Below are 12,410 nucleotides of genomic sequence, written 5' to 3' on the forward strand. Positions count from 1 at the left end.
GCTGGTGGCTTCTCTGTTGCTGCCCTCACAGGTGTGGAGCAGCAGCTCCCCCTGCTCCTTCAACCTGGGTCCAGTGGGTGGGCCCTGGAAGCAGGGGTGGTGTTCTGTGGGGCAGAGGCTTACTCTGGACCCAGCTTTGTCTTGCTTCCTGCAGCCCTTCTCTCAAAACCACAGTCCACGGGGTCACAGGATGCTGCACCCACCATGGTGGCACTCAGCAGAGCAGTGCTCTGACCTAGCAACCAACTGCAGAGCAAATCAAAGGCAGCAGCAGCCCTGCTCACGGAACTCACTGGATTTCCCACGTTCTCCGTCTTCCCCACGCAGCAAGTTTGATGACTTCTGAAGACCATGTGGTGGTCACGGTGAGTGGCGGGGCCTTGCTGGCCGAGGCAAGTCTCTGGGTGCTGCGGGTGCTCCCAGCCAGCAGCCAGCACAGCACTCCTCCTGCAGCCAGCACCCGTGGGCCTGGGGCCGAGGGGGTGGTGGAGGGCTCCTCTCACTACTTCTCTCTTGCATCTTACTTAGTTCCAGGGGGAAGAGGTTTGCCGCAGAGGATGCAGGAACTGGCTACTGGGAGGTCCTTGTGCCAGTGGCAAGGAAGGGGTCACTGAACTGGCGAGGGCGCCTGACTTTCAGGGGTAAGTTGAGTCCTCAGTAGAGGATGCAGGATATAGCCCCTGGGGATCTCTGAATACTCCCAGATCCTGTGAGTAAAGTCAATAAAAATGGAAAATAGACGTTGCTAGAGTGCGCGGGTCTGGCTGCTGGGGGCTGGAACCGCAAGCTGGGAGCTATAGTGCGCCAAAGCGGGAATCTGGGAGGCGGGCAGTTGTGCAATTAATGCAGGTATTTAAAACTCCCGAACCAGTGGACGCCACGCACAGGAAGCACCTCCAGGAGATTCCGGACCAGAGTAGCAACATTACCACCAGCTTCACGTGGGGATGGGATTCTAGCAAGACTTCTGAACTGCTGTCAGGCATGGGGGTCTCCGCCCTAGAGAAGGAGGAGGTGGACAGTGAGAACATCCCCCAGGAACTGCTCTCTAACCTGGGCCACCCTCAGAGCCCCACACGGAAACTGCTGAAAAGCAAAGGGAGTGACAAAGACTTTGTGATCATCCGCAGGCCTAAACTCAATCGAGAGAACTTCCCCGGTGTTTCGTGGGACTCCCTCCCAGATGAGCTGCTTCTGGGAATCTTGTCTCTGCCTCCCCGATCTGCTGAAAGTCTCCCGTGTTTGTAAGAGGTGGTACTGCCTCGCGTTTGATGAATCTCTCTGGCAAACCCTGGACCTCACAGGTAAAAATCTACACCCAGATGTGATTGTTCGTCTGCTGTCTTGAGGCGTGGTGGCCTTCCGCTGCCCCCGATCATTTGTGGACCAACCCTTGGTTGAACATTGCAGCCCTTTTCGTGTCCAGCACTTGGATCTGTCTAACTCAGTTATAAACGTATCTACCCTCCATGGCATTCTCTCTCAGTGCTCCAAGTTGCAGAATCTAAGCCTGGAAGGCCTACAGCTTTCTGATCCCATTGTCAATAATCTTGCGCAGAACTCAAATTTAGTACGACTCAACCTTTGTGGGTGTTCTGGATTTTCTGAGTCTGCCCTGAAGACTCTGCTAAGCAGCTGTTCCAGACTGGATGAGCTGAACCTCTCCTGGTGCTATGAGTTCACTGAAAAGCACGTGCAGGTGGCTGTCGCACATGTGTCAGAGACCATCACCCAGCTGAATCTTAGTGGCTACCGAAAGAATCTGCAGAAATCAGATGTCTCAACCTTAGTTAGAAGATGCCCCAACCTTGTCCATCTGGACTTAAGTGACAGTGTCATGCTAAAGCATGACTGCTTTCCAGAATTTCTCCAGCTCAGCTACCTCCAACACCTGTCACTCAGTCGGTGCTATGATATAATTCCTGAAACTCTACTTGAACTTGGAGAAATTCCCACACTAAAAACACTACAAGTTTTTGGAATCGTGCCAGATGGTACCCTTCAACTGTTACGGGAAGCCCTTCCTCATCTGCAAATTAATTGCTCCTATTTCACCACCATTGCCAGGCCAACTGTTGGAAACAAAAAGAACCAGGAGATATGGGGCATCAGGTGCCGACTGACACTGCAAAAGCCCAGCTGTCTATGAAATTATTTCTTGTAGGATGGTGTCTCCTCTTCCTTTGGAATGGGGAAAGTAGGCAGGAAGCCCAATTACTGAGCACTGGGCTAGTTTTTATTATTCGTTTTCCCTTAACCTTTATCCTGCAAGTAAATTAGGAAAACATTTTCAAGGGAAAACAATGAAGTGTTGCCTTTTTTAAATAACAATAAAAGTTTCTGTCAACGCTATGCCCTTAAGAACCTAAGTTGTAGGCCATCAGAAATTTTAGGAGTTTGAGCCTATGATTTCAATTTACTTTTTTACATAGCAAAATTTGTGCCATTTTCTCCAAGTGCCCTTTGGATTAAGTTTTATTTAGAATCAAGCTTAAAAAATGACTTACGGCTAATGATTTTTATAGCCTTTGTGATAACTTTTTTATCTATTTAATTTTTCAGTATTGTTTAATAAGACATAGTTTGGAAGAACAATAAGCTATGTGTAGGGTGAGCTGAACAGAAAGAGTCATAAGATAGTAGCATTTAAGGTATCTGGGAATTTAAAAAAAATTTCATTTCTATCTTAAGATTTGAAATTAGCTTAACAGAAACATATCCCCACATCTTAAACTCCCAAACAAATTAAACATATGGCCAGAGGTATAGAGTTGGTATAGGATGTGAAGGCTCAAGACGTAATTTTCTATGCCAGGTTAATCAGAAGTATCCTTTAATATCACTAAGGTACTGTGTTCCTGAAATATAATTGTGGTTTCTAATTTTATAATCAAATTTCGTTAACATGAGTTGTTTAGCTTTTAAATGAGTTGCTTTGTTTTAGAAAGGTGGTATTAACCTAATCAGTCTCTATTCTTGAAAAATTGAAAGAGTTCTGAATTGATACTGCCTGCTGTTTTCCTTTAGTGCTAAGTTTATTTGTATATTACTCTGGAATCAAGTATTTTAAATTGCCTTTTTAAAATATGGTCTTTTGCAATAATTGTTTGAAACTACCCACTTTATAGGGTTATTGATCTTAAGAATTGCTTGTTCCGGTAAATCAGAAGTACACACTAGAAGCACGTGTATTTTCCATGCAGTTTCAGGACAGTCTGCACTGGCACCTATGTAAGAATTAGTACTCAGGTGTTGAACCTTTTAGTAATATGAGTGGGTTTGTTTTTTAAAAAAACCTCTCTCATCAAGGCAAAAAGATCAAGTTCTGCTTTTTAAAAATCACAAACACTAGTTTTAAGTCAGTGACCTCCCCATATGTGCAAAATGTAACAAAAAAGCCAAAATCCATCATTTTTCTATTAACTGGTTTTACTTTAATCAAAGATTTTAAATGTTAAAAACAGTAGCATGAAGTGCCCTTATCTGCTCAGACCTAAGGAAGAAAATTTTAAAGTAGTGTTACACAAGGAGATGATTATGTGTCTATTTCTTATTAGCTAAAAAGTGCTAAATACTACTTGAAATTATTGTTTACAGATTAGTGACAAGGGCTGGTGGTAGGATCCGGTTGGACTTACTTCTGGATGCCCTCAAACATACAGTGCCTGTACTTCCAAACTCAAGTCCAGCCATAAGCTATTTTGCCAACATGTCGGAATAATCTGTATTTTTGTATGTGATTTCTACTTTTATAAACTTGTTTTAAAATAAAACACATTTTTATAAAAAAAAAAAAATGGAAAATAATGCAGTCTGGTCTGGGCTGCTATGCCCCAAAGGTTGGGGCCACCTTCCAGGTGAGGAACCATGACCAGCTGAGGGGCCCTCGGGAGCGGAGGGTACAGGATGAGCGTGGTGGAACTCTTTGAGGAAGCAGGTTATCAGGCCTGTTCTGGAAGGGTGTTTGTCTTGGGTCCTTCCCTCCCGTCTCTGCCGACCGGCTGCAATGCTCTGCTTCTCTGTGTGCTGCCACCATGACGCTCTGCCTCGAGTCAGCCCAGAGACAGCAGGGCCAAGTGACCATGGGCTGAAGCCTCTGAAACTGAGCCTAATAAATCTGTCTCCTCTAAGTTGTTTATTTCAGGTATTTTTCACTGTGACGGAAAGCTAACACAGTACCCTTCCTTTGAGATTTAATTTATACACAGTAAAATTTCCCTTTCAGGGCACAGGACAGTAACTTCTAGCACATGTAGACTCACTTATCAACACTACAACCAAGGTGTTCAGCTGGTTACCATGGTTCACTACCACAATCCCAGAGGCTCAAGAGGCTGAGATAGGAGAATCACAAATTCAAGCCCAGCCTCAGCCACTAAGTTAGGCTCTAAGCAACTTAGTGGAACCGTGTCTCAAAATAAAAAAGAAAAGTGGCTGGGGATGTGGCTCAGTGGTTGAGTGCCCCTGGGTTCAATCCGCAGCACTAAAACAAATAAACCAACAAATAAATATTACAAATAAAATTTTAAAATGTCCAAACTGTGTGCAGTGGTGCACCTTTCATCCCAGCGACTCAGGAGGCTGAGAAAGGAGGATCACAAGTTCCAGGCCAGCCTGGGCAACTTCACCAGGTCCTGTCTCAAAGTAAGAAATATAAAAGGGATAGCCATATATAGCTCAGAGAGTGCCCCTGGTTCTATCTCCAGTACTGGAGAAAAAGAGACGAACTTTTCAAAAGTGAAAAAAATGTAAATTCTCCTCTTTTAAACAACTGATAATCAATTTATTAAAATAGCTGATATAGGCATCTGCAGTGGTGACTTCAGACTTCATTCCTGGATCAATACTGATGGAAGCAATCTGCTCAGCAGCTTTAGGAAGGCTCAGCATGAGGTTTCTCTGGTCTTGATCCCAGAGCCTCAGCAGGCTTGTGAGGAGTCCCTTCACTTGGAAATTCTGCAATTCTAGTTCCAGGAATTGCCACCTCTGGTTCCACAGGTGTTTGCAGCTCTGCTTGAGCTCTGCCTGCCTGACTGGCTCCTCAGCAAGACAGGACACGGAGAGCCAGAGCAGGAGCGGGGGCAGGGGAACAGAGCCCGGCTGCACCCACAACCACAGGGCTCCTGGAGACGGCGAAGGACACTTCTGATGAATACTTACTTGGTGCCTTCGGGAATTACTCAGGATGTGACAAATGAATGAAAATCCCAAGAAGTACGCAACTGAGTAAAAAGGAAAAATCAGTTGCAGAGAGGGAAAGGGCTTGGGGGAAACATCTGGAGCATCAGCAGGAGTTACTGCTGGGCTGGTTTTGGCCTTGTCCTCTGTGGCACATGTCCCAAAGGAGGCAGGTGTGGCTGTTGGAAGCAGGCATGGACCACTGCCCACCTGGCCCTTGCCACCTGCTGCAGGAGCCCATGCTCATGGTCTGGCTCCTTCTCTCCCCTTCTGTCAGGGCCCCCCCAGAGCTCAGCCACAACCAGGGTCCCGACTGCTGCCCTTCCCCAGGGCATGGCCACTGTTGTTGCTGATGCTGTGGGATCAGTATGGCCAGGGGCCGGGTACGCAGTGGAGAGGCAGGAAGGGTGCCCTGCCTCCTTGGCATTCCCCTCTGTTGACAGAGGCCTCAACCTTTGAGGTTTCCAAATGGCTTTTGCCATTTTCCCCAAAAGCTGCTTCTGCAGACATGCACACATCCAAGTGACCCTGTCTACCAGTGGGCAAGACTCTCGGGCCCCGGCATGTCTGTTTCATGTTGTGGGCAGGCTGGAGGTGGGCCTGTCAGTCGGGTTTCTGAAGCCCAGGGGAGCGCGGCACCCCTGCCTGCACTGGGCAATGTTGGCTGACGGGCAAGGGCTGGGGCAGTGGGGCTGGTCCAGGAGGTTAAGGGTGTGCAGGAAGACCACAGAGCCTGAGGCTGAACAGCCTGCAGGCCAGACAGGGCTCACGCACTCTGTAGTCGGGCTCTGTGCTGAGATGGCTTGGCAGAAATCTCAACTTTTCCTACTGGGCAGCCCCTTGGCTATCCTGGGGTCACCTGGCCTTCCTGGAGTGAGGGGCCATCACAGAGGCAGTTCCCAGGGCCACAAAAGTGGCCTGCCAATGGCATGGGGCTGCTGGCCAACACAGATGCCCTGGGTTGCCCCTCCTTTTTGAGTCTGTTTTCAGATTTGCTGTTAGCACAGGGTGCCACCAAAAGCCCCACCAAGCAGGTGCTACAGGTGCTGCTTGTGCTGCCTGCACTTTGGGTCTTGCCCTGGAACGTCCCCACTGTGCTTAGCCAAGCTAAGTGCCTGCTGAGCACGTTACCAGCAGATGACATCTGTGGGGAGGGCCATGGGCAGGCACTCAGGCCAACTGCCCAGCCAGCTGTTTTTTGGCCATTGTGGAGGCCATAGCTGCTTTAATAGGGAGCCATGGGCCAGGACTGGGCTTGGAAACTCCTCCCCAAGCAGCACCCGCTCCGACAGTCCACGGGCCTTAAGCCCTTGCAGAGGCCTCGACTCGCTCCAGTAACTGCCTGCTTTATAAGCAGGGCCAGCAACAGGCGGAGGGAGGGCCCAGATCCGCTGAGGGGGCCTGGGGGCCAAGGCCAAGTGAAGACCCCGAGACAAGAACTCTCCGTAGATGTTTATTCTACTTCAAGTAACAAAACCTATGAAGTCCTGTGTTTTAATATACAGTGATATAACACTCTGCAATACAAAATACAATTTACAGAAATTTCTATCAAGTAAACCTAAAGAAACACACTTGATTTTTACATTTGTGTATTTAAATTAGAAAAATTTGCTTTATATGTAAAAAAAAAAAAACCCCTTCACATCCTATTAGATGTTGGAACTTGACACCTACTTTAATGTAATTTAACCTACTGACACTTGGTTCATAAACATCTCAGACTGCTAAGTTCTTGATGTTTTCTCAACTTAAAAATTTGTGCTATAAAGTGAAAAATCTGTAGTGATGTACAATGGAATAAAAGACTCCAAAGAACAAATGGAAGTCTCTAATTTTATATCTGCAAAAGTAAGCTTATGAAAATATAAAAAGAATTATCAAAGTGTATTTGTACAGTCGAACAGGCTGCCAGGCTCCTCCACTGCCCACTGAGCGCTGCCCAGAAGCGCCTGTTGAGCAGCACCACACTGCGTTCCGGGGCGGAAACCCTGTCTTGCTTGACTAAGAGCCACTCTTCTGCTCCCTTCATACAAAGACCCTCCATTCCAATAACAAAGTTCCAAACTGACACCAGACTCATGGCAGCTGGGCCCCAGCGCACGTTCCTGGGATCTTGGGATATGAGAGTGCTGCTCAGAGGCAGAATTTGATACCGCATTCCTGATTGTGAATATCGAAGAGACCCCCACCCCCTTACATATACTTAATTGGTTTATTTTTTCTTTCTTTAGGCTGGTAAAACGTAAACATTTTTCATTAAATTGTGATTTAAAATGCAACAATTTCTGCTAGGACAGATGCTTTTAATTACATTTTTTGAAAAAAAAAAAACTTAAAAGGTGATATATAAAAACTGAGAAAAACGAAGAAACATGTTTGGCTTCTGGGTTTAAACTTGAAACTCAATCCCTTTATGACTAAAGAAAGATGTATTTGCAAGTTCTGGGCTTCTCGACTCCCCAGGGGAGCTGCTAAGACTGTCCTCCAAAACCCACCCTCAGCTGCCAGACAGCAGCGGAGGGCCCTGTGCGCAGCCTGGGAAAGGGAGACTGACGAGACGCCAGCTAAGGTATGGCTCTAAGGTCCACTGAAATTCCCTTAAAATTTACAAGTCGAGTTATTGGAAAAGATAACTTTATAATCTGAAAAAGCAATATGCTTTTGTAGACACCTTCCCATTTATCTAAGTTAAATGGAAATATTAAGAGTTCTTAGGTTTTTAAAAAAAGCATCAGAATTGTAAAGATGTGAAATCTTGTTAAGAAACCATTATACACAAAATTACAGTAATTTTTGAAGTCCAGAATATTCTATCCTGCATCAAGTTCATAGCTATTTCAAAAACTGTTTGCTCGATACATTTTATGAACTCGGCTTTTAAAAAGGATTTCTGCCAGGCCCACACGTGCCTGTGCTGTGCAGCCTGGGGGCAGGGCCCTAGGCCTGAGCAGAAGTGCCATCTGTGTCGGGGGCCCTGGTGGCTTCGGGCTTTGCTTCCCGGGAGCTCTCTGTGCTCTTGCTGCGATCTTTGCGGTCCCGGCCTCGCTCACGCAGCTCCCGGTCTTTGTCACGGGCTCTGTCTCGGTCGCGGTCCCTGCTCCGGGACCTGTCTCGGTCCCGCCTGCGGTCCCGGTCCCGGTTTCGGCTCCTCTCCCGGCTCCGGTCCCACTCCCTGGCCCGCTCGGCCTCTCTCTCCTTGTCCCTGTTGGTGCCCCTCTCGCGGTTCTTGTCCCACTCCCGGCTGCAGTCTTTCTCCCGGTGTCTCTCCCACTCGCGGCTCCTCTCCCAGTCTCTCTCCCGACTCCAGTTTCTGCCACGCTCACGCTCCCGCCTCCGGTCCTCAAAGACACGGCCGGGCCGACTCTCTTGCACTTGGGCTTCTGGCTCATCTGGTGGTTTTTCTTTGGGCCCAGATTCAAACCGCTCTCTCTGCCTCGCTTCGAAAGTCTGGTTCCTATTATACTCATGGCCTTTGCCCTCGCGGAACTCAGACACCCACTGGCCCTCGGCCTCAGGGCCCGGTCCTGATGCTGTACTGGAGGGCACAGCTGTGGTGGGACCTGCCTCATCCCACCTGTCCTTCCTGAGCTGCGGGGGGTGGCTGGGGAGCTCCAGCAGGGGTCTGGGGGGTGGCTTCATCGCTTGTGGGGACGGGCCTTGGAAGTGAAACCGGGTAGGTGTCTGTTCATTTTTTTCAGTAAAGGGAGCAGAGCCCCTTGGTCCCCCAAATGGCAGAGGTGCAGGTGCCCTCTGATTTGCAAACCTGGGTGGGGAGTTTACCCTCTGCTCTTCAAACTGCTGAGGCTGAATGCCTCTGGGGCCTGGCATGAAACTTGGTGCCTGGCCTCTGGGGCCTTCAAACTGACTGGGGTGGGGGCCCCGGGCAGTTTCAAACTGGCTGGGATGGGGCCCTCTTGGGCCCACAAAGTGGCCAGGAGGTGGTCCCCTCTGACCTCCAAACTGAGCAGGTGGGGGGCCTCCTCGGGGTCCTTTCAGCTGAGTCAGTAGAGGCCGCCTCTGGCCTCCAAACTGGAAAGGCGGGGCACCCCTGCCCCCCATGAACTGGGCCTGCTCGGGCCCTTCACACTGGGCAGGGGCGCCAGCTGTGTCACTGTACGGGGCCTCCTGGAACTCTCTTTTCTCCCCAGGGAGGTCTTTGCGCTCTTCAAATTGTGCTGGGGCTCCTCCTCTGGGCCCACCAAGGTAAGAGGGCGAGGGGCCCCTGGTGTCCCCGTAAGGAGGTGGCCCATGCTGCCCTGAGAATAAAGAAGGGATGGGCCCCTTCTGGACTCCAAATCTGGTGGGTGGAGGTCCCCTTGGACCATCACTGTTAGGAACAACATTCTCCTCTGAGAATGGAGGGACTGGCCCCCTTGGTCCCGGGAAGCTGGGGCCATGAAGTCCTGACATCCCAAAAGTGCGAGGTGCAGGTTCGCGCTGTCCAGGAAACTGGGGCGGAGGGGCCCCTGCTTTCTGCCCAGGTGGGGAGAATAGGGCACTGGGCTGTGGCTCTCTGCCTGCCTCCGAGTCACCTGCTGGGGTATCGCTCTTCCCAGCAGGTTGGGCGTTTCTTGGGTCCTCAAAAGGGGAGGAGCCGAGAGGCTTTTCCTGAGGCGTAAACACTGGCCCTGAGAAAGGCTCTCTCCCTCCTGAGGGGTTAAAACTCTGCAGCTCGTTCTGTGGAGGGAAGACAGGCTGAAAGGCTGTGCTCGGGGGTGTGGGCAGCAGCACTCTCCGGGCAGGTCTGGCCACGCTGTCTCCAGCTGCCTGGGGATGGACACTCTCTAGGGCCTGCTGGACAGAGTTTCCTGGGTGCTCACACCTCTGGCCATCCTGCTCAGATAACAGAGCAGCGGTCTTTTCCTCCACCGCCCATGAAGTAGCTGATGACTCCTTTGCTTCCTGGGTGGGCACAGGCACCTGGCCAGCTGGAGGCGCTTCCCTGGGGGGCAGGGTGCCCTGGGGGACTCGCAGGCCTCCCGCTGGGGCCCTGGGGAGGGCTTCACTCTCACAGTTCTCAGCAGCCAGCCGCCTGGCCTGCCGCGGATCTCGGCTCTGCCTGGCCTCTGAGCTCTGGCTTGCCCCAGAGGCTCCCTGACTCTGGTCTGGGACCTGCTGCTCCTGTGGGAACAGCTCGGCCTTGCCCAGGGAAGACTTGGGAGGTGGCGACATCAGTGCATCTGAAACAGAGAAGTGGGCCATGGAGACCCCGACGGCCGCCCTCTGCTGCCTCAGCGCCTCCTCCTGCTCCTCCAGCTGCCTCTTCTGCTCCTCAATTTGTTTGTTCAGTTCTTCCAACATCCGCTGTTGTTCAACCAAGGAGGGAGCAGGGCCGGCGGTAGAGAACTCCACAGGCCTCTCTGCAGAGCTGCTTCTCACATCCATGCACATTCTGTTGGGAAGGTCGTCAATGGTCACTTTGGCTTCTTCCAAAATTGTTTCATCTTCGGGATCATAGGCCACCTCTTCCCTCTCTGCTGTGTCAGGAGCTTTTTCCCCGTCATGGTGACCCCCTCGCTCGGCCAGGGGGGCGTCAAAGGCTCGCTCTGGGTCGTACTCTTCCTCCGGGTCATAGGGCCTGTCATCTTCTTCCTCCTCCAAGGCCTTATCTTTTGAGAACTGACCAAACTGCTGAACAATTGGATCTAACAAAGGAGCCGCTGACACTCCGTCCTCGCCCTTGGCTCTGGGATCCTGCTGGACAGCCTGAGACGGCCCAGCAGACTCTTTCACTGGGGGCTCAAATGATTTCTTCTTTCCAAAGAGAGTCTGCAGGATGTGTTCCAGGGGCGAAGCTGTTTTTGCAGTGGATGAAGTGATGGGGGAGGCTGCCCTGGGAGCTGCTGCTGCCGCTGCAGGTGCTGAGGTGCTGCTGGTGGCTCCTGGCTTGAGGGACGACAATATTTTCAACACTGGGGGTTCAGGAAGAGGGGGTGGGGGTGGAGGGGACCCAGGGGGTGTGGTGCTGATAGCCGTGTCTGCAGAGTAGAGTTGGTACTTGGGGGCTTTCTTCTCGGGTTGTGGGGCTGCAGTAACCCTGGGGTAGATGGAAACATCCATTTCTTCTTGCTGAAGTCGGGCTCGCTTCTCATCCATCTTGTCTAGCTCTCCAGCATTTGAAGGACGTTTTATTTTTTGACAGATTACTAACCCAAGGATCATATTTGGACGTGGGGACTCAAGACCTGAAAAACAAAATATTCATATAAACTTTAGAATCTGAATCCAGCTTTCATCCTTCAGAGACAAAGTGTATTAAGGTTTTTTTGGGGGGGGCATGTTTATTAGCTAGAAGAAGAGCTTCTGTGACAAAATAAAACCAAGAGTTTGATTATTATGGCAACATACCAGCAGCTTTAGTCCCTGAACACACCAGTGTGCCTGCCTGGTCCTGACAGCTGCTGCCCTAAAGGGAAGAGCGGTTAACTCACTAGTTACAAATTACAGACCCAGGACCCAGCTCCTGAGCACATTCATCCCGTTTTCAGAACTCAGCTCCATTTTAAAAAGTCTGATGCTATAGCATCCAGAGTGAGGTGTGGAAAGGCCCTCTGCAGGCTTCTGCTGGCTGAGCCACAGGGACCCAGAGGTCCCAGGACGAACACCAAAGCTTTGCTGTGCTTTTGCTTGCCCCTGCTGCATGTCAGAATAACCCTTTGTCTTTAGTGTACGAGGTGAACTCAAAGGCTACACATGCAGGCAGTAAATGTCAGGGGACCAATTCAACTCCATTAATAATGACCAGCGAAGCACAAGCTATCAATGAGATCCTAAAGTCTCTGGTGTCAGGTTTGCAATTAGTGAGAAAAATGAAGTTGCAGAACCCAGTGAGCATCAGTGTGTCAAGGAGTACCTGGCGCTCAAAAGAAGCACCCAAGCAGCCAGCTCTGGGCTCCGTGGGGAGAAAACAAGTCCATGGCACAGTGTTTCTAAAAAGAGTTATTTCTTGAAAAGGGGTCATTCCAAAAATTAAATTGTGGCAACTTAACTTAGATCAGAATGCTAAGGGCTGGGGCTGTAGCTCAGTGGTAGATGCTTGCTTAGCATGTGTGAGGCACTGGGTTCACTTATCAGCACCATATAAAAATAAATAAAATAAAGGTATTGTGTTCATCTACAACTGAAAGAAAAAAAAAAAGAAATGCTGGGTTGAGGTTGTGGTTCAGTGGCAGAGCACTTGCTTAGCACACGCGGGGCCCTGGGTTCAATCCTCAGCCCCACATAAAAAT

The 12,410-nt window shown here is 50.0% G+C and overlaps 1 protein-coding gene and 1 pseudogene across 5 annotated transcripts in view; one reads left to right on the forward strand and one right to left on the reverse strand.

Moving 5' to 3' along the window:
* Positions 1–984: 984 nt before the first annotated feature.
* LOC143394542 (S-phase kinase-associated protein 2 pseudogene) lies at positions 985–2,771 on the forward strand (annotated as a pseudogene).
* Positions 2,772–6,618: 3,847 nt separating this feature from the next.
* Positions 6,619–12,410, reverse strand: part of Dido1 (death inducer-obliterator 1) — a 51,490-nt gene continuing 45,698 nt past the window's right edge. For all 5 annotated transcript variants that reach the window (XM_076852099.2, XM_077109206.1, XM_076852101.2 and 2 more), the window contains exon 17: positions 6,619–11,366. In XM_076852099.2, coding sequence (XP_076708214.2) covers positions 8,119–11,366 — 3,248 coding nt within the window. In that variant the 3' untranslated portion in view covers positions 6,619–8,118. The remainder of the gene's footprint in view (positions 11,367–12,410) is intronic.

Source organism: Callospermophilus lateralis, chromosome 3 (assembly GCF_048772815.1).
Source record: "Callospermophilus lateralis isolate mCalLat2 chromosome 3, mCalLat2.hap1, whole genome shotgun sequence".
Taxonomy (NCBI): domain Eukaryota; kingdom Metazoa; phylum Chordata; class Mammalia; order Rodentia; family Sciuridae; genus Callospermophilus; species Callospermophilus lateralis.